The sequence below is a fragment of the Clinocottus analis genome, unplaced genomic scaffold (genome assembly GCF_023055335.1).
Source record: "Clinocottus analis isolate CAN_PGR_092001 unplaced genomic scaffold, fCliAna1.0.p SCAF_2, whole genome shotgun sequence".
NCBI classification, from domain to species: domain Eukaryota; kingdom Metazoa; phylum Chordata; class Actinopteri; order Perciformes; family Cottidae; genus Clinocottus; species Clinocottus analis.
The window spans coordinates 8,404,503-8,425,979 of record NW_027175931.1 but is presented as its reverse complement, the minus strand read 5'-3'; the positions used below and the strand labels follow the sequence as shown (position 1 = coordinate 8,425,979).

The following is a 21,477-nucleotide window of genomic DNA, read 5'->3' as shown; positions in this document are numbered from 1 at the left end:
CAGCGTTATAGTGAAAATAGACAAAGTATTACGTCATCAGTGTATTGCATGTTGTTGTATCATAATGCATTTTATTGCAGGGGTTGGCTTCAAATGTATTAATGGGAAAACACATCCTTCAAAGGATTACCAGATTGCTTCTCGGCATTGTCTTCAATTTCTGTCCTCCGAGCTCTCTTTTGGTCTGTCTTGGTGTCACACATGTCTCCATCTCTACTACTATTGTTAAGGCTTGAAGGTGTGTGTCGTAGACAAGAATGCAGGGAAACAATTATTTTTCTGAATGACGTGAAAAAGACGGAAAACAAAAATGAGAAGATGGAAGAGAAGAGAAAGTTGGAAGACAAATGAGAGAAAGGGAAATGATGAGAGGATAAAGAGAGGTTTCAGAAGAGAATTAGGTCTGTTTTTTACCGGGAGGAGAGGCAAAGGTTGTTATGACCACGTCACCATGGAAACAGCAGGTTTCTAGCACGGCTTTTGTCATCGCCTTGATCACCGACTGATACAGATGAAGGTGTTTGCATGTGCGTGTGTAATTGAGCAAGTGTTTCTCTGGGAACAGGTGTTGGCACTGAGATCACGGGAATTATCGAAGGGCCACAAAGGGCGGAAACAAATCATTTTCTAGCGATCCCAAAAAGCATTTACGTGGAAAGCGTGTTACTAACAGAAAATAGAATTGGCTTTAGTGGCATCTTTAGAGAGAGAGAGGGAGAGGGAGAGAGAGAGACAGGTGCAGAGGAGAAAGAGGTGAAAGAGGAGAAAGAGGGACGAGATGACAGGTGAGGCAAATTGGAGAGAAAATGATTTCTGATTTCCTCAGCGGTGGTGAGGAGATTGGACAGATAGAGTGCTGGGCACACACACACACACACACACACACACACACACACACACACACACACACACTGGGCTCCACTTACACATGCATCCTCTCTCACTATCACACATTGTCAGTACTTTAACGTTGAGTGCCATGAGCAGGGCCTGGCTGCAGTAATCATGAGATAAAGTGTTTTAATCATGACACAGAATCACTTCCCTTATCCTTAATCTCTGTGATGTGCAGGATTGAGGATGTCACTCTCAAAATGTAATCTGGTACACACTACTGAGTACCATCTGAACTATAATCTGGTAAAACACTTAAACTGGCGGTGGCAATGTGATGGGCTTTTGCATGCAACGTTGTGGATGAAATATATTTTTCCTTACTGTTTATCCAGTGATTGTTTATTCCTTTAATATTAGTGGCTGTATTAGATTTGTTTCCTTGATTTCATAAGAAAATATACATCTTTATTGTGATTAGATGTGTGAAATTACATGTCATTCAAATAGAAGATTATCCACCGCTAACTCAAACGCTGATATCATGTCACTGAGGATTCCCTGCTGGAGTGAGTTCCTGCTGAGAGACTATAGCTCCGAAGACACACACGCGCACGCGCACATGCACATAAGCACATATAGAACCATAAATGCACGCGCTTGTTCACATGCACGCCCGAGATCTTACGCTACTTATGTCATAGTCAATCAGATTCACCCGAGAGAAAATGCCACTACGATGAAGAGACTGTAACGTGAACAAAGAGAAGATGAGATTAGAAAGCTAGAAAGGAAGTCAGCACAGGCATTTACAGTGTGAGTGCCAACATAACGCAATGTAAATCTGGTCTACTTGGCGCTGTCGCCTCTCAAGGGATTAGACTTCCTGCTTTCTTGTCTTGTTTTTCTTTTTCCTTTCATTGTCTTGTTGTTTTTTGGGTACATCATTTTTAATTCTCACCCTCTTTAAGGCCCGGTTCTTCCCCTTCGAAATGGAAACAATAAGGTCATTGGTAGTCCGTACAGAGAAGTGTGTGTGTGTGTGTGTGTGTGTGTGTGTGTGTGTGTGTGAGCACTTATACAACTTTGAAGTTTGTTTTTAGGAGGTGGACCGATGTTGTAATTAACGCGGGGGCATTCAGCGCAGACGTCGCTCTTCATTTCGGCTGTATGATTATTGCACCCTTGGGGGAAATTGTCAAGAATATTTAAAGATTTGTTTCCATTGTGGCTGTTAGTCTTCATAAAGCAAAGGGAGCGGTACGGTCTTACTTTACTTTACGTATGGTGTGTTCAGGTGTTCTTTATCAAAAAAAACAAACACTCAAGGTTATAGATTCACTGCTTTGTATTCTCTTCAGCAAATGCAGCGCAAACGCCATGTAGGCATTTATTTTCTTAAGATATAAGACATGGATGAAAAGGAACAACAAGTAAACAAGTAAAAAGGATTTTGTATTAAGTTATATATTGAATTTAAATGCAGATCCGACGCCTCCAGAGTGTTTGACTTTAGATGCAACTTATCTTATTTGCAGTCAAGCCACACTCAGCAGAGTGTAGTCTACGTGTTTGTACACTTGGGGGCGCTCTGACAGCAGCACTGATATGTTTGATATAACACACCTGCAGCGAGAACAGACAAAAAAAAGAAATAGAGAATATTAGAAGAGAGAAAAAGACAAATGAGTAGAGGACGAAAGGAAGGAAAGAAGGAAGGAAGAGGGAAAGTGAGAATGTGAGGTGAGAAAGAGGCCGGAGATAAGCGAGGTCAAACATGTGTGACTGCGGTCTGTTTATTTAGGCGTGGCTGTGTGTTGAGGTGGTGTGTGAGTGTGTGTGTAACTGTCATGTATGTTTCTGACATGTTGAGGCAGCATGCGTGTGTTGTGGCGTGCCCATAACTGTCATTGTGCATTCAGGCCTGGATAGTGTTTCTTTTGTGTTGACCTGTTGCTTGTCGCTCTGCATCACAGCTTCAAAGGACTTAATTTCAGTCGTGCTCAAACTAATGAAATGGCCGCCTTTCCTCTGACTGCTTTCAGTTTTCTGTCATTACTCTCCTCTCTCTGTGTCCACTCGCTCTCACACAACGGTGGAGTTTTCAGCGGTCCACCCATCTGGGGCTGGAACAAATATTCATAGAATCAACAGAGGATTAAAATGATCATAATTCAGAGTATTACATTAGAGCTGCAAAGAATAACTATTTGCATTATTAATTACCCTGCCAATAATAGTTAATGATTCATCTACTATTCTAAATTATTTTCTCTAAGAATACCAAATATCGCTGTTATAATTGCAGAAATAGATTGCCATTTGTATTTATTATGCTATAATAATGTTTGTTTTCAAACACAATTTGGGAGAAATATTATAAAACAAACTTGGGGCTCTGGTAAATTGGGAACAATTGAGTGATTTGGAAAGAAAAATTTGGGATTCACTGCTTTTTAAATGAACTATTTATGTAAGCAACATTAACACAAATTGAACATTTTCCATTTCATGGACACTTGACAAATTATGTGAGCTAAGGGAGATTGTATGATATGATCAAAAGCTTCAGAACATAACCTAACCTATTAATATACCATACTCGCTACGACGACTTACCAAAGATCTTCCGTTTCATCTGGAGGTGCCATAAACCTTTTAAACACTCTAAAAACATCCTGGTGTCTTTCTCTGCCCCCCTCCGCCTCCATGCTGTAAAGTAGCTCGCATCATTATTTTATATGTAAAGAGAATTCCCTTCTGACATTCCTGCAGTTTTACTTGTGCGTACCTACATAATTCTCTCTTCACTATAAAACAGACTTCTGCTCTCGAACCAAAAGCCTAAAACAGACTTTGTTGTTATCGCAGGATTTTTGTTTGGGACTTAATTCCACATACACCGTACAAATGTGTCGATAACTGAGAAACATTTCCCTTCTGAAAACACGGCCATTCTCCTTAATAACTTGCTGAAGTTAGTTCTGATACACCATCTCTAACAAAGGGTCGAGTTCGCTCCTTCAGAAGTAGTTTCTAAAAACGTGTGTGTGTGTGTGTGTGAGCATGAGCATGAGCATACCAGGGTCAGTGCTTTCATTGCTTCATTATAGAGAAGAGATTGTGGGTATAAATTGTTCTGTGATTTTTGCGGCTCAGGAAGATAGGGTACCATAGCAACAAATCGGAGTCAGTGTGGTTATTTCACGCTCACGCAAACACACACACACACACACACACACACACACACACACACACACACACACACACACACACACACACACACACACACACTATGATTACCACTTGTAGCATTTATTCAGCCTTCTCAACACGGCTCGCAGTTTCTGATTGGTTGAACTGAGGTACCAATTACATTATAGAAATAAAGAGATAAAGAGAGCACAGAGGTAACAATGTGTCCAGACACTTTGTTGATCTATCTGGTAGCAGATAGCATATCTGCAAACACGTGCAAATACCAGTACACAAATATCACACATATTCAGTTTGCATTCCCAAACACAAATTACACACACACACACATTAGTTGTTGAGTATTTTTGCGCAAAGAAACTAGAATCAAAAAATAAACAGAGAGAGTGAAAGGGTGGAAGAATATGTTTTGTTTGTTTGCTGCAGTGTTTCTTCGGTTCTTCTTTTCACTGCCCCTGCATGACTTCTCTCCATCTATTATTCTTTCGGTTCTTTCCACAGCTGTTGTTGTTGTTGCTGCAGTGTCTTTCTCCTGCTTTCTCTCTTTGTTTCCTCTTCCTACATCTTTTAACCGTGTTCTCTTTTTCTACCTTTCTCTTGATATTTATCAGCAGCACTCACTTACTTTTCATTTGACCTGTGTGTGTGTGTGTGTGTGTGTGTGTGTGTGTTTTGTAGCATGCATGTGTTCATGTAACATCAACTGGGTGTCAGCTGAGACACCTTTAGGCTTCTTAGCTGGTGCTGACATTACCAGAGGCTGCACTGATGATCACTGTGTGCCTAAACATTGTTGAGAAGCACATCAAGAAGGAAAAAGACAACTATGACAGGCAAGGAGCTCTCCTTTACACACAGACACATGTTGTGATGTTTTTTCTTTTTTTGGGGACGTACCTACTGAAAGACACACACTCCGTCTTGCACACTACTAATCAACTTTCTCAAAAAGTGCAAGTGGGAGCAGCTTCTCCATCTGGAGATCAGTTCCAAGTACCTTCTTCGGCATCCCTACCCTCTGCCACGTTTCAGTGAGACATTCTTTGTGAAGACTTGTAAAGTTGTAACTTTATGGCATCGTTAGAGTTAGTCAATCATTTACTAATACTTCAGACTGACTAGCCATTAGCATGGACACATTTTGCTATGCCAGACTGAAAAATCCTTTTGACTGGTGTTCATCCTCCTCCAGACAATTGCTTCGTCTTTAGTTCGTCAGCTGACTCCTCCAGTGGAGTGTTTGACTACTTAACTTCTGGAAAAAATATTTTCAGAGACAAATCCTATCATCACCAACCTACTATCAGTGATGACTGCAGACTTGATGAATTGCTTTCACAAGCCTTTATTAATGACTTACTAACTTTTTTTTGGAGACATGAGTGTTTGGTAGTGAGAAACTCATTCAGTGATGTTGTTGGCATTGGGCCTAACTTACATCAATCAAGGTCCATCAGCGGTGGTGTTCCTGATGAATTGAAGTGCGAACTGTAAAGATGCAGGGTGGTGATACGAACCAAGAGGATCCATCACAACTGTTGCTCTGATACTGGCTTCTTACTAATCTATAACGAACGAGTAAGTATTTCTAAAGTAATTAATTACAACATATAAACATTTGATCGAGGGCACCCTGTTAGAACCACAGCAATATAGAAACATGCAGATTGCACTGCATAACCAACCTGACAGGCAGCATAGATGCCGATAAGCATTTGTAACCTTATTGAGGAACTTGCAGAGCCTCCAGGATAGACATTTTACAGCTGTTCAAATTTACAACATCAATTGTTTTGACTGTCAGGTTGTTGCACACTTGAAATGCAGAAAGGACACCCCAAAACTGTTTCCCAGACCAACATGTTATCATTGAATTCAGTAAAAAAGAGATTTACATTCTTTATGTTAACGTGAGAAGCAGACGTATCATGAAGACTGAATACGGTGGGATGGACCTGTAATCTGGCTTTAGCTGTGAAATTTAGACATTAGCAATGTCGGAGGTTATCAATTGACGAGTCCTAGGTATCTCATTAGACAGTGATCATCTGTCATCTCTCCGTTTGTAACAGTGTCGAGGTGTTGTTGCTGTAAATCCACTCAGAGCCTGTCTGCATTCACTGTGAGTGACAGTGACCTTCACATGGATCAAAGGATGAGTTATGATGTCCTTATTGTTTGGGAGACCAGGGTCAAACCAGTTGTTCCACAGCGGCCACTCGAGTCATGAAAGCGCGATCATAGAACAAAGCCAACAGCCACCGTTTTTCTGCTGGAATCGTAGAAACGATTGCTCGTCCTCATTTGCCAGGTCTTGTGCCCAAAACAGATAAACTCGCCCCGAGCTTTCTGCTCAGCAAATGACCCCACACCCATTTTGTGCACTGAGCCTTCCCTTTAAATGTTTAAAAGTACTTATGGACAAAGCAATCCTGATTTTCTCTCAGCTGAGTCAGATTTTTAAAAACTCCTTTAAATTGACTTTGGAGAAAAACAAGTAAGATGGATTACAGACAGAAAAACTGCCTAAAAGCCTCCAATTTCATCAATGGACCGTCCATATTGAACCATCAATAAGTTACAGCTCAGCAGGTGGGGTTTATAAACAGCAGTGGACTATATAGATATTTCTTTCGAGCAGTCTCCTCTTTTCCATTTTCTCATCCTCTCATCTGCTTCTACTCTTAATGCTGCTGAGATGGACGATGGTTCGGAGACGGGGCATGTTGGTATGGAAACTGGCTTATAAACTGTTCAGGTTGCTAACGTTCTAACTCACATAGCAACAACCCACCAGCCTTTCAAAATGGTGATGTGAAGCAGCTTTGTGATTTCTGATGAATAGAAGTCAGAAAGGTTTTTTTATTTCTTTGTGTGTGGATGATTTACATGTCGTGACACTATGCACGGATACTGTAGCAGTGCAGAGTGTAGCAGGGCTGTAGCTTTTTACATTAGGAACCCACGCACCTACCTTGGAAATTTGAATGTGAATAAAGCACATTTCTGTAGTGCTTAAAAAGTTATGAGTCATCTTAAGACCTTTGTTTATAAAACACTTATGCTTTTTCAGTTCCTTTGATCCACTGCTTTTAAAACACAGGAGCATCGGTGGTGTCCTTCTTTATTTTATATTCTTTAAAAATAAAAAAAACAGCTTGACTACAAGGTGACATATGTCATGTTTTGGTTGGTAATGGCGCTTCTGTCTTGCCCGGTTCGCTGGCTGCATTTTTCCACATATTGTTGACAGGGGTATTAATGCTTGTTGCATTTAGATTCATTGTTTTAAAGGGCTGTGCCTTAAGGAGTAGTCAGGTTAACAAATGCATCGCCCTGTTGAAATAGGTTATCAATACAAACAGTGCAGCCCACTGTTCACTGTGTGATTGCGTATGCCTGCGTGACTTTCCAAAGTAGGGTGTGTCATTGTCGCTTTCCTGCTGTTGTTTTACTGCTTGTGTTGTTTAAGGAAATTAATTATGAGTAACAATAAGCTTAAGATACACACACCCTCGGACACACTTTTCTCTAAGCTGTTAGTCATACACCATGTGGTGAACACTTTTATTCAAGGCACTTTACAGCTCTGTAAGTGTCTAGATTTTTAGCATTGACGGTCCCAGCGGGAATCACACCGGTAACCTCATTTTTTTTCTCTGCCCCACGCCCACCCAGACTCACAGTACATAGTTACAGACAGATGGATTAGATAACAGCTCATTTACTCTTGTATATTTAATATTAAATGAATATGAATGCACTGTATGTTCTGTTGGAAATGTGAACATCAGTGATAGCAGAAAGGGTGGACTGACAGATAATACAACTCAATGCAAGTGATGAGTACCATGGATGTATCAGTTATTCTGATCAAATGAGTAGAAATAACAAATATGTACTTAAACCTGCATTCAAAACTTCCCTTTAATTATATGTTTTAACAATACAGTTAAGCGAGGAGCTGGTATAATTCAAATGAACATACTGATAATATATTTCCTTTGTAGTATTTTGTTCAAATGACCCCTAGATGTGTCAGTGTGTGTGTGTGTGTGTGTGTGTGTGTGTGTGTGTGTGTGTGTGTGTGTGTGTGTGTGTGTGTGTATCAGGATTCCGTTAACATAGTTCCACTATTATGTAGATTAGCCCTATTCCCCTGAGTGCACCTTCACCATTTAGACCCTTCAATCACTATACTGCTTTACAGGGGTCAGGACACACACACACACACACACACACACACACACACACACACACACACACACACACACACACACACACACACACACACACATACTCACTCATAAATCACTCACTCACACAGACACAAAAAGAGATTTACGTACATTTGCACTTTTAATCAAAATATTTCATGAGCATCACACACACAGGAAACTACATCACAGCCTACAACATATACAAGTCGACATACCCTGTGTTTCAAAACACACACACACACACACACACACACACACACACACACACACACACACACACACACACAGAGCAGACCAAGGTTACGAGCCGTATCCTAATCAGATTCCAGGTCCACGGCTTGCTAATGATGTTTTTCTGCACTGTAGTTATCCGTGCTGTCTCACTGTGTGTGTGTGTGTGTGTGTGTGTGTGTGTGTGTGTGTGTGAGCAGCTGAACGTTGAGTAAGGGATCACATGGTGGGTTTGTGTGTTGATTGCATTTGAACAGAAAAAACTGTCCCTGTTTTAATCACAAACTCTGGATCAATACTCTAGTCAGCTGAATTACGCAGCGGTGATGTTCTGAAGTGATGTAGTGTGTGTGTGTGTGTGTGTGTGTGTGTGTGTGTGTGTGTGTGTGTGTGTGTGTGTGTGTGTGTGTGTGTGTGTGTGTGTGTGTGTGTGCATGTGTCTGTGTGTGCGTGTGTGTGTGTTTGAAAGGTAATCTAGATCACAGAGTCCACAGTAGATGAAGAGAGAGTCTTTGAGGACAATTTGCTTTGAACTAACCTATTTTCTGGCTATTTTGTGTTTTTTTCTGAGGATAAGTGAGGGCCTGCTCTCGTGTGTGTGTGTGTGTGTGTGTGTGTGTGTGTGTGTGTGTGTGTGTGTGTGTGTGTGTGTGTGTGTGTGTGTGTGCGGCGGGTCGGGTTTTGGGCGCTGGTATGTGTGTGTTTGTGTTTAAACAAGCTCTACAGAATTGATAATATGAAACTGTGTGCAGTGCTGATTATCTTTCTGTGTATCCTGCTGCTATTACCCAACGCTGGTCAATACAGTCTGAGGTTCTGCTGGACCGGAATAACCTTTGAGCATGTTTACAAAACAGGCAGCCTCAGGGTTTACTGGGATATGACTGCATTTAATAATAATAGCTCACTCACTCCAACATGACTCCATCACACCTAGGATTAACCTCTGACTGCCTTATTTGAACTGTACCTCTCTTCACCTCTTCCTCTTGATTCAACACTAATTTAATTAACAGAAATGAAAAGTGTTGGTTTCAATATTTCATGTAGGTTACAGATTCAATTGAGCATTAGAACAAGCCAAGTCCAAGTTTACAACATTCAAAAAGACAATAAGATCTGATTTTGAGTGGTTTAAGTTTTTTAAGAATTATCATTTTTTTCAGGTACTTTCAGCCTCCAATAAACATCGCAAGAGTACTTAGTTTTGATTGTTTTCACGAACAATTGATAGTATCTTCTCCCAGTCAGGACAATTTCCAACATTTGAACCGAAACGGCTCACTTAATTTGATTTAGAGAAGCTGCTTTTGTCAGCTGTTTTTTAAATCCAACACTGTGACTGTTTGCCTGCGAGAGCTTCAGATGTATTCAGTCAATACCTGTTTGAGTGATTCAAAATTTGCCTTCTTAACAGCACCGCCTTGAAAACACCATGCTCAACATCATTTGTATTTGAAGCCACAATGCATTTAAAAAACCTTCAAAGTTAATAGCAGTCAAAATCTGAAATCATAAGAATTACAAGCACCGTTGACTTAAAACCGCCGCTTAAGGAATACATTCTTCATGTGATATGACATGACATTGTGTGTGTCGGAATAATCAAGTCCATTACAGTCTGAATCAACAGCTTCGTGCTTAATGTCCGTCACTACCAGTGTCGCCTCGGCTCTGTCAGCAACACGAGGTGCTTCTTGCAGAAGATTAGAGCTGATATGATGAATCTGCAGGCTGATTACGTATTTTCCCAAAGTTTTTTGTATTTTATTTTGAATTAAGAAAAGGCACAAAATCAAAGTCTGTGTGAAATCAAATTATTAAAATAGCATTTGTTATTTCTGTTGCAAGAGGACAACATAAACGTAACAACAAAACAATCTCACTTGAACGTCTTTACGACTGCGTGGACAGTGCTAACGGCGCGGACAGTGCTAACTGTGTGGACAGCGGTGACATTTAGCTAGCAGTGGGGCACGCTTACTGGGACTCACCTGCACTAAATTGTTCGCCAAACCATTGCTGCTATATTATGGAAATTTTAGGAGTTCGGTGACAAATATGCTCCATCAATGATTATGAGATATGACAGAAAGCTCCAGAAATGGTAGAATGGATCCCACCGCCCCAACAACATTGGAACAAAATGGTCCAACTTTTTGAGACTCCTCTATCCGAGCTTTTTTAATTAATAGATGAAAGAAAATTCCTTAATTACTAAGGATGGGTAAAATGCAGAGAGTAATTCCCCCACTGTGAGGGGATTAATAAAGGATTCTTTATATATATATATATATATATATATATATATATATATATATATATATATATATATATATATATATATATATATATATATATATATATATATATATACATATATATATTTTTTTTAAGAATCTGCATCTCCCCCTGCGCCCCACCTGTAATACCTGCCCGCCCCACTAGAGGGTAGACCCCCACAGTTTGAGAACCACTGGGTTGGACAAAATAAAAGCTTATAAAATGACCCGTTGATATAATTGTTTTCCCCTTAAACAGTTACCTCTATTGCTGGTTAACTTTAGGCAACCAAACTACTTGGTTAATGTGAGGATATACGACATCGATTCATGTTGATGTCAAAAGTCCGAAACATCTTTTTTCGTGGTTTTGCACCAATATATCATCAACATGGTCTCCCAATGTCATAATCGACATGACCACAAGAGGTCGCTTGCCAAGAAAAGTAAACTTTGTTATTTCAAATGTTTCAACCAATGGTCAGCCGCGTCTTTTTTTGTGCGAGAACTGTGTCCAAAATGTGAGTGAAAACAGGGTGAGCCAGTATTTGAAAAACTCTATTATTTAGTACAAATCTGGGAATTACAACAGCGAGGAGCCTTTATGCATATGACATTATAATGTTAAATTATTCTAAATATCAAATATTTGCGATTGAGTTTAGTTTACTGCTTCCCACGTGATCAGAGTAATCAACCCTTTAAATATACTGAAAGAGGGAAAGGAAATCAACGGGAGGGTTGAGGGAGGCAGTAAGACCCAGAGGAGGAGCAGAGAGAGAGAGAGAGAGCGAGAGAGAGAGAGAGAGCGAGCGAGAGAGAGAGAGAGAGAGAGAGCGAGAGAGAGAGAGAGAGAGAGAGAGAGAGAGAGAGAGAGAGAGAGAGAGAGAGAGAGGGAGGAGAGAGGAGGAGGGACTGTGTTCACTCTATGCGTTGCAGCGCGCAGTGTAAGCATCCCAGTGTGTGTCTCAGCCTGCCGGCGCAAGTGTGTGCATCGGAGCGTCGTTGTGTGTGTGAATGTGTGTGTGACTCCAGCGCTCTCTCTGCGTACGACAGGTGGAGATGACATGACTGCGCTCGAGAGGAAGAAAGGAAAGGACCTGTAAGGACTTCACACATTCACACACACACACACACACACACACACACACACACACACACACACACACACACACGCATAAACACGCTCACCTTTTCCCCTACATTCCCTCACACACGCCTTTTTAAATTCCTGCACTCCTCATTTCTGGGAGATAAGTTGTTGTGTGTTAAACTACTCTTTGCCCGGCAGCTTATCACTCAGACTAAAACAGCTGACTCCATGTGTGCACAGCGGACAACTCAAACACACAAATACACTCGTACAGATGGTCCTGACTGTTATTTTGATGCCCGCAGACGCGGTCAGCAAGTGTTTCTGCGCCCCGAGGAGAGTTCAGCTCCAAGCCTGACTCGAAGACAGTCCACCACGTTGTCCGAACAACTCCAGGTAGGATTTACTCTTCTCCTCTCTCTGAAAAACAGGATGCTATGTGTTTCATGCCCTCTGCCCTCATCTCTCTTCCTTCTCCTTTCCATTTCTTTGTGTCCAACCTGTAACAGCTAAAGTCACTGTGATACACTCCCTTCAGTATACTCCACTCTGGGTTTTCCTTCATGTAATCAGTCTCAAGTATCCTTCTTGACGAGTCATTTTTATCCTATAGTGTTCTTGTTGTCCCTCAAACTCTCTCTTTCTTTCCTTCGTACTCACACAGTAAGAAGGAATGAAACACACACACACACACACACACACACACTCACACTTCTGTCCTCTTCGCTGCCTCATGTCATTCCCTCACCGTTCTTGTTTTTGGGAACGAGTAACTTTTGTCAGGAGGAGGTAAGTTTCAGCTCCTGTTGCTGCAGCTTTCTGTGTTTCTCTGTTGATTGAGTAGGCAATATACTTATTACTTGCTGGTGTGTTTGTGAGCGCTCAGATAAAAGATGGAAAGATAAAACACAACACAGCAATAAACATGAAAGGGAGGAAATTAAAGGACATTGTTGTTTGAATGGCTTGCTTTTTACACTGCAGCCTCTATTCGTGTGTTGTTACCTTGGAGTTTGTGTGTGTGTGTGTGTTGGAAACTGCTGCAGTTTTTTTGTGAGTTGATGCAAATCTTGTTCTTGCAAACCCTGCAGCAGCGAGCGTCATTTCGTTCAGCCCTTTTTTTTCTGTCTCTAGATCTCGTTCTAGTGTATCGCTCCTTCTTTTATGTTGTTTGATTTGTGACACGCGGATACTGACACGTTAACATTTCTGGGATTTTTTCGTATCCTCACACATGCCACCAAGCAGTATTAGTGTGTGTGTGTGTTTGTACACAGTTTGAGCTCAAGAGTGTGTTGATGGTGCGTGCGTCTGCATTTGTGTTTTGTGATGCAGAGGGCTTTAATGTTGTTGCCAGTAAAATCCAGAAAAAAAAAACGTTTGATTGGCTGCCAGTGTTGACATGTTCTGCTCAGATCCAATTACCTTGATAGATACACACTCACAGAGACGCAGGCACATGTGCACACACACTAATATCACACATCCAAGCTCAAATGTAACCATTCACACAAGTAAGGCATAAACACCTATGTTTACAATATATTTTAGGGAGAAATACTAGTTAGCTACTACTAGCTAGTGTGTGTGTGTGTGTGTGTGTGTGTGTGTGTGTGTTTCTACATATTTATGCGTGTTTCTGTTGTTGTAGTGCTAAAGCACTTCTGAGTCAGCCCTCCATGTACGCATATCCGGGTTCAGTTTATGTTGCTGAAAGTCTCGTCCAACCGCATTCCCTCTTTTGTGCGTTTGTAAATGCTTTGTTGCGTCACCAATAACAATAATAATAAGTATACTGTAATAAAGGGTGACTGTTGGTCAGTGTGTTATTGAGCAAGACACGTAGCCCCTGTGTCTACGGTGAATAGAGCAAAAATGTAAGTCGCTTTGAATAAAAGCGTCAGCTAAGTAATAAGTCATGTACAAAGTTATAACAATATTTTTTATTTGTAGAGCACCTTTGAAGCAGTAATACAATAAAGTATGCCATAGCTTATGGAAAATAAAACACATTTGCTAAAAAATTATAAAAAATACAGACTAATTCAATCATGATATTAAAATGAGTTCAGAGTTTCTCAGCATGCACTTACACATTAATAAACCTTCAGCAGCTCCATTCTCTTCTACTTCTTTCTTTTACTTCAGTGGAGGTAATTTGAGACTCATTAAATGTAAACTTCAAAAGTCGTCAAACTTGTGCAGAATTTATTTTCAAAACATGGGCATCTGAGGCCGGAGGCAAATAACGACCGTAACAACGTCCAGACCGACAGACATTCCCTGCAGATCTCAATGACACCTAAAAAGAGAAATAGGAACACATACTGTCATATTATCTGTGATTGAGCTGCTGCTGAACATTCAGCGTGTGCAGCGCCACCTGCAGGAGCTGCTCGTTGTTTTAGGTTTCATTGTGTTAAGAAGAATAACTTCCGTTTTTCTTGTTCAGGGAGGTCTAACCTATTTGTTTGCACGTGTGTGTGTGTGTGTGTGATGGTTCATGCGTGTCAGTCAATGAGGCAGTAAACGCAGCAGGTTAATCTCTTCTCAGTCTCCGGCAGAACAGATGTGAGGATTAATTTTGTCGGGCCCTCAGGGTTGATGCTTCTGTGCTTGTGAGAGAGAGGCTGCCTAGTTCCACTATCTTATGTGTATATTTTATAAGCTCTGTTGTTCTGCGTCAATGCGAGCATATTGACACATACTGTACTCCAAACCGAGCCTTCAGTGATCTAGTTTGTGTGAGGCTCAATAAATAAAAACAATAATAACAAACTAAGAAGCAACTGCCTCTGATTGCCTCTTGACATTTATCGGCGTCTGTCATCTTCATCACTCCGTCATTTAGCTGCAACGATGTCTGATTTAGTCAAGATGGTCTGTTAAAAGCAATAGAGAATTCCAGGCTTAATATTCACGAGGAAAAAAGGCCATTTGAACTCAACAAACACCATTATAATGTTTTTGTGTGTATGTGTGTGGGTGTGAGTGAGTGTGTCCTACAACTCCATCCAGTAGCGCCCCAGAGAGATTGACCTTAATGACATGAAAGTGGTTCTGGTTCTGCCTATTCAAGTTTGCACACTGTAATGTTATGCTTTCAATTTTAAAGACAGAAAAGGGGCGTTGTGTGCTCTGACCTCGCTGCTGAAGGAAAATTAATACAAGTGGCGCATTTTGATGAGTGTTCGCCTGGTGTTTGCCTGCCTTCATGTCCTTACAGATGGAATTGTTATTCTCATCAGACCACACAGGTTCGATATTATGATACCAGATCACTGTTCCACTTGTTGGTCTGCATACGCGCCAGGGCAAAACAACAGGACTTGCAGCTAAAATATCAATGTATCAGACAGAGACTTCCATTATCCATTTTGAGCTTTTGTCCCTGGCAAAGCTTAATTTAAAGCCAGCGAAAAGCAATAACAGGAAGAGATCAATTCATCAAAAACTGCGTCTACAACAGCCATAAACCAGTGGTCAAGATCCCACTTTAAGTTAGACATGAGGAAATTAAAGACCTGCCTTGTTCATTTCAGCCTTTAATGCTTATTTATTTTTGTCTACTCTGCTTTCATACGTAATGTGAGTACCAGCAGTCTGATGTGCAGCAGTAAGTAGCAAACACAAGAGCTTGATATTCAGCCCATTGAGTCAAGCGCACGCAGCTGTGAAGCCCATCGTAGATGCTTAAGATTTAAACCAATTTTCTCCAGTGGCAGCGCAGGACCAATGACCTATGTAGGTAGTATAATACTGTAATGTGTGTGAAGTGGTGGAGGACCCACTACAGGGACAATGGATTCCAACTCATTTCACAGCACCAGATAGCCATTGTATTACATGAGCCTTCAAAATCTGCAGATGCAGTGGATCCAGAAACAATATGGACTAAAGCATGTGCTTGTCTTATAGATCCCAGCACAGCAAGTCAAATCTCATACATGTTCCAAATAAAGCACTCCCTATTCATGTAATGCTATAAATGCACACTCTTTAAATTGGACATTATTTACATGCAACACAATCTCTTATGAAGTGCAACAGTTTTACCACATAGTATTGCGGCCAAACACAGTCAGTCTGTATGAATTTATATCTATCAAGTGTGTGCTTCTCCTTGTGATTGAATTGGTTTAATTAAACTACTGGGAGCAGGATCCGTAACGTTCCTCAATTCCCAACACTGTTCTTGAGAACAAACATCAAGGGACTTGATAACAGGAAAGGTGTGACATGCATCAGGAGCAAGCTGCAGCAGCGGAGAATGTGCAGTGAGTTGACAGCTTAAATTGATCGCCCAGTTGGCGAAGGAACTCTTTTGAGTGGTGTGTGTGAACTTGCTTGCAGACTTTGTTGTATTCTCTGTGTTTAATCAGGAACAGCATTGTCTCTAGATAGTTACAGTGGAGGGTTTATATTAAATGCCATGGTTTGAAGTGAGAGCTCTTCAGTACAAGTTATTTGTTCATGTTTCGTTGCATTTTACAAGTAAACATTAAGGTACATGTCTTGTGTACATTTCTCTTTTAAATTTAAGGGTCGCTCGTTTGGTCCTCTATCTGATCTTGGGGAGGACAGAGTAGCCATTAAATATCACAAATATAAAACAAACACGATTCTGCTGATTCCAAGCGGCCAGCTGGACGGATAGACAAGCTGGATATCCAACAGTAAGCATAATGCATCATTAATAATTAGTTGAATAAAACACCACAGAAGACAATTTAAATTAAGAAGCAAGTTGTCTTTGTAGAGTTTTTTAAAGCTTGTACTAATAAGCTTTAGATCATACAGAGCTCAATGCTCTCAGCAGAACAAGAGCACAGTATTAAAGGTACATCTGGCTTTCATACGTTTGCTCTTAAGGATGTAGAATTATTGCTTTAGCTACGGTATTAGCATCTTGTTTGGAGGTCGGGAAGATACCTAGATTGTTTGTAGCACAATTGACACAGGATTGGTTGTTGGTCATTTGAGAAACCTTTAGTGAATCTATATTCATGCATCTTAGCAAACATTCCAGTGTGCGTTCGCTGTGGTCTCAGTTCCTTTTTAGCTGTTTGCTGCATCTGCTCTTTTCTCGCATTAGAAGGGATCAGATTCGTTAGAGTAAGCTGCACATTTACAAGCAGCAACTTGATTTGAGAGTAGATTAGAATCCAGCAACTGAGAAACGAGTGTGTGATGAACAATGGGTTTGCCTGATGATGTCAAAAACATTCTGTGAGTTACACCAAATGCATATCTGCTATCTATAAATGTTCGTGGTTCCTTCTTTTGTCAATTTACATTCTTCCATCAGAGTTGTAAGATCTGCTTGTGAAGAGTAAGCAGTGGGCAGGGGTTGTGCAATTCGAGTGTCATGTGCTGTTACCGTTTCAAACCCGACTTGGGTCTTTCCTGTCTCATGATTGCGTGATGCTGATCCGGTCACAAACCGTTCTAGGTCAGCATTTTGCAGCGGTGTTTCCTGCAAATCTGGTCTGAGAGAAAAAACAGTTAAAACCGCAACCCAGTCGTTTTTCTCCATCATCTCGAGTGGGAAGAAGAGTTTCAGGGTTAAGCACGGTACATCTTTTCACAGGGACGTTAAGCATTTCAAGCAAAACAGTATCCGCAGCCATCTTGCTGTAGAAAGATGAGATTTTTTTTTGTTTAAGTCGAAACATAGCAACGGCATGAGGAAGCAACAGTGTGAGGTTATAATCACCAACATTTCTCATGAGACCATTGAGCCTTCTTAGCAACTGCAACTGCTCTAAGGCGCATGGGCTGACCGACTGCAACAGGGTCAAGCTTAGCTGAGAAATATACAACTGGTCTTTGTCGTCCCCTATGTAACGTTGTCGCTGGTCACAGATTTGATAAACAATAATTAATTAATATCAAGATATTTAACCATTACAACAAGTTTAATTATGACTCGTAAACCCTGAAATTACTACAGAAGACTAATTGCGGTCTTAAGTGAGAGCTCAATTACATTTCGAACGCCACCCATTTGGGAAATCTTAATCTCAGGGTTGCTTAGGAGTTCTTCTCAAGGTGTACATGGAGCTACTATTTCATATACACACTAGCGATTCATAAATTAAATATGTATTTGACTAACTACATAATGAACTACTAAAGTGAAAATAAATTAATGAACAATAAAATAAACAAAGTAAATGAAATATGAATAGGATGAAGAATACAATGAATCGCAATGAAGGAGGATCATGTGACCAGATATAATTAGTGACTCACATCCTTAACTAAATAATTCAATTTGTTGATTAAGAATTTACATTGAATTCAGTTCAAATAATTTATGAGCAGCTGAGAGTTTGTGACGCACCTTTATATTTAATTTAGAGCTTTAGGTCGAAGATATCTCCATATCTCCGATTATTTTATAATGTGACACATAAAACTCATTGGTAATGTTTCACCTGATGGCTCTAATGGGCAGATGGGAGGCTGAGATGCATGCAGTGGTGGCTGTTCCTCTTTGGGCATCTGCATATTGTTTGATGATTAGTTAGTTAGTTAGTTAGTTGAATCGCACTCTTCCATTCGATTGAATGTGTCCTTAGGAATGTGGCTGATTGTGAGCGCACAGATAGAGTCATAATATATGGCAGACTAAAGTCTTAAGTGTGAAGAGCAACCCCAAGTCCTTTTTTTGAGTTTGTCCGTGCACATGGTGAATTTAGTGTTCAACCATTAAGTGACCTAAAGAATGTGAGAGCAGTTCCTGAAAGAAGTGTAAGTTCAGATTGTGTCGTCGACGTTTCAGTTTTACAAACTCTCAGTGGTCGTCCGCTACACCCATAATCCTCATACATCCTCGTATCTGTGTGAAGGCGTTAGTTGGGTCTTTCAGGCCTAAAGTCAGATTGGACTGTAAGGCTAGTTTCAGCCGGCTGAAAGACCGATCTGTCTCTTCTGTCCAAGTTACTTTCCTGTGTGCGAGGATTCCTTTCCTGTGTACAATTGCCGACAACAGTGCCCCAAACACAGCAAAGTTAGGAATGACTTAGGGACAGTACGAGCACATTCCTAAGAATGACATCACTTGTTTCTTTGTCTCAGGCTTTGGAATATTTTGTATAGCCTCTTAGTTTGGGTGAGAGGGATTTGTTCCCTGCTGTCACATGACCCAGAAATGTGACTGTTCACATGTGGTACTGCAAACGAGAAGACTGTCGACATTGTGAAAACGAAGTTGTCCTTGGTGTTAAATTCAGAGGTTGCAGATTTTCTCTGAGCGCTTGATTGTTAATGGTTGGAGATTCTGCGTCACCCTGACATAGCCGGAAGAGGGTGTGGGATCTACTTTGAAACGCGAAGGCAAACCAGTACTGGCTGTCTCGGTGGACTGGAAAGCTGAAAAATGCATTTGCCAAGTCCACTACAAGAGAACCATTTGCTTTCAGGAGGCACTTCCGAATTAATTGTGTATGGATTTGGAGCGCGCTGCTGAATTGCACCGTTTACCGCTCGTGAGTCTTGGACAAATCTCATCTGGTTGTCCTTCATCGCTGATCTTTTTGACAGTGAAGATTGGTGTTCTCACAAGAGAGTTTTCGCACAGAATAATTACACTTGTCTTTCATAAGGAGTAAAAAAGTGTAGTGTAATTCCTTCAACTGCTTAATGAGTGGTTATTGTGCCTGGCAAGGCCTGTAGTGTGATTACAATTGTTTGTACACTTTTTATTAAACCTACAGTATGTTCCCCCGCTGCCCAGACAGACTTTGTTCATCCCTTTAAATGAGGCTTGTACATTTGTATCAGGCACCAGTTCAACTGATTTTGACTGACTCACAAAGCCACATTTCTTATTCGACATTGGATTGTACTGATTGTGTAGGTCTGTTGTGTCTTCCCATTTTGCTACTTTCTGACATTTTCTTACCCACGGATTCCAGGACATACAGTTAAGCATTATCTTTTCTTTCAAAATAATTTTCCCTGTACCACTGTTTCTCAATATCTTCGTCTTTCCCTTGTTCTAGTTCCTGTCTGCAGTGCAGTGTAAATCATGTGGTTTCATGTAGACTGTGTCAGAATTAGTGCGGCAACATTTTTGCTTCCTCAATGCGAAATAACAGAAGCTGCAGTTTCAATTCATGTGCATGTAACAACTCTTCAAGTCTGTAATTCACAAAAGTGTGACAGTCAGGAATAAAGCATGTGAATTTCCAACAGTTATGGATCTCTTCCCATCAAATGCATTGGATAATGTTGGGAAATTAGGAAAGTGTGTTTGAACGTACCAACTTCATCATCTTCACATCTTTGTGTTTTTAGAGGTGTTTAAAACTCTGATTGTTTTATGACTGACTGGGTTGTACCTGAATCCAACAAAACACATGATGTGTTGCCCTGGAATGTGTGTGTGTGTGCGTGTGTGTGCGTGTGTGCGTGCGTGTGAATTCAAAGACAAACTTCTGTGTTGTATTTAACGTATGTGCCTGTTTTGTGTGTGTCGTCTTGTTCCTGTTTTTGTTCTAACTGCTTTACTGCTTCACTGAATACTGTGTGTGTGTGTGTGTGTGTGTGTGTGTGTGTGTGTGTGTGTGTGTGTGTGTGTGTGTGTGTGTGTTTGAATGTGGTGCAATTACTGCTTTGATGTGTAGACACGTCATCCGGACCTCGTGTGTCATCTGCTGCCGGCCTCCTCTCCCTGACTTCAATCTGGCTGGTTTTAATCTCTCTTATTTGTTGGCGTTTTATTACCAAAGTTATTGAAATAGTTAAGAACTTTTATTACAACTGAAGAATATTGACGATCTTATCTGTTGCATGTCATTTACACAACAATCAAACAAGTGTTTTGACGAGATAACTGTAGTTCTTCTGGGTTCCTGTCGTTTGGAACCTCTACTTATAATAATTTTAAAAAATGTACCTGTTCTAATTTCTGTGACATATTGGGCCAGTTTTTTTAGTTTATTTCATTCTTTCTCCTGCTGTGATGGCATTAATGCTGTTGCAGGGTTTACTGTGGCTAAATTATGCAATTTCAAACACAGGGGAGAGAGTGTTTTACATTTCAGGGGCACAGCGGTGTGGACTCATAAGCTATAGGGTTCAAAGTGATGGGAAGACATTTGCACAAGTAGAGACCACTGGGCTTTGCAACTGCATTTTGAATCACGTATTCTGATAAATGACCACAGACACAAGGGCACCTTCACCTTGCAACAACCCTCTGAGAGTGCTCCATATACGTGTGCGTATGTGCATGTGTCAGCATTTGTGTTTTCTCTTTGATAGATGCATTGTGTTCTACAATGCTGCTGAGTTTTATCTCAAGTGGATCCCTGCTGAGTATTGAACAGGCTCTTTTTGATGCGTGCGTGTGTGCAGGAGTGCGTGTGTGCTTGTGTGTATGCGTGCATGTAACTACACAGTCCACTAGACCTCACATGCAACTATCTGCAGGTAAACATACTATATGGTGCGGTTGTATATTTGCTGGTGTGCAAACCCCCCTGCTGACTGGCTGAATCCCAAGCAGTGGGTAGGCACTTGAGCACTCTCATTTAGACACTTAACTAATAATCATGACACATTCACTGTTTGTTAGCTGACTTAATACAAT

The 21,477-nt window shown here is 40.8% G+C and overlaps 1 protein-coding gene across 2 annotated transcripts in view; it reads left to right on the top strand.

The window, feature by feature from the left end:
- Positions 1-21,477, top strand: part of LOC137790522 (cGMP-dependent 3',5'-cyclic phosphodiesterase) — a 127,674-nt gene that overhangs the window by 21,954 nt on the left and 84,243 nt on the right. Inside the window, exons 1-3 of one of the 2 annotated variants that reach the window (XM_068584843.1) lie at positions 11,691-11,730; positions 11,840-11,885; positions 12,182-12,272. In XM_068584843.1, the coding sequence (XP_068440944.1) occupies positions 11,712-11,730; positions 11,840-11,885; positions 12,182-12,272 (156 nt within the window). In that variant the 5' untranslated portion in view covers positions 11,691-11,711. Of the gene's footprint in view, positions 1-11,690; positions 11,731-11,839; positions 11,886-12,181; positions 12,273-21,477 lie in introns of those variants that run through there. The other variant, XM_068584844.1, reaches the window with a different exon arrangement.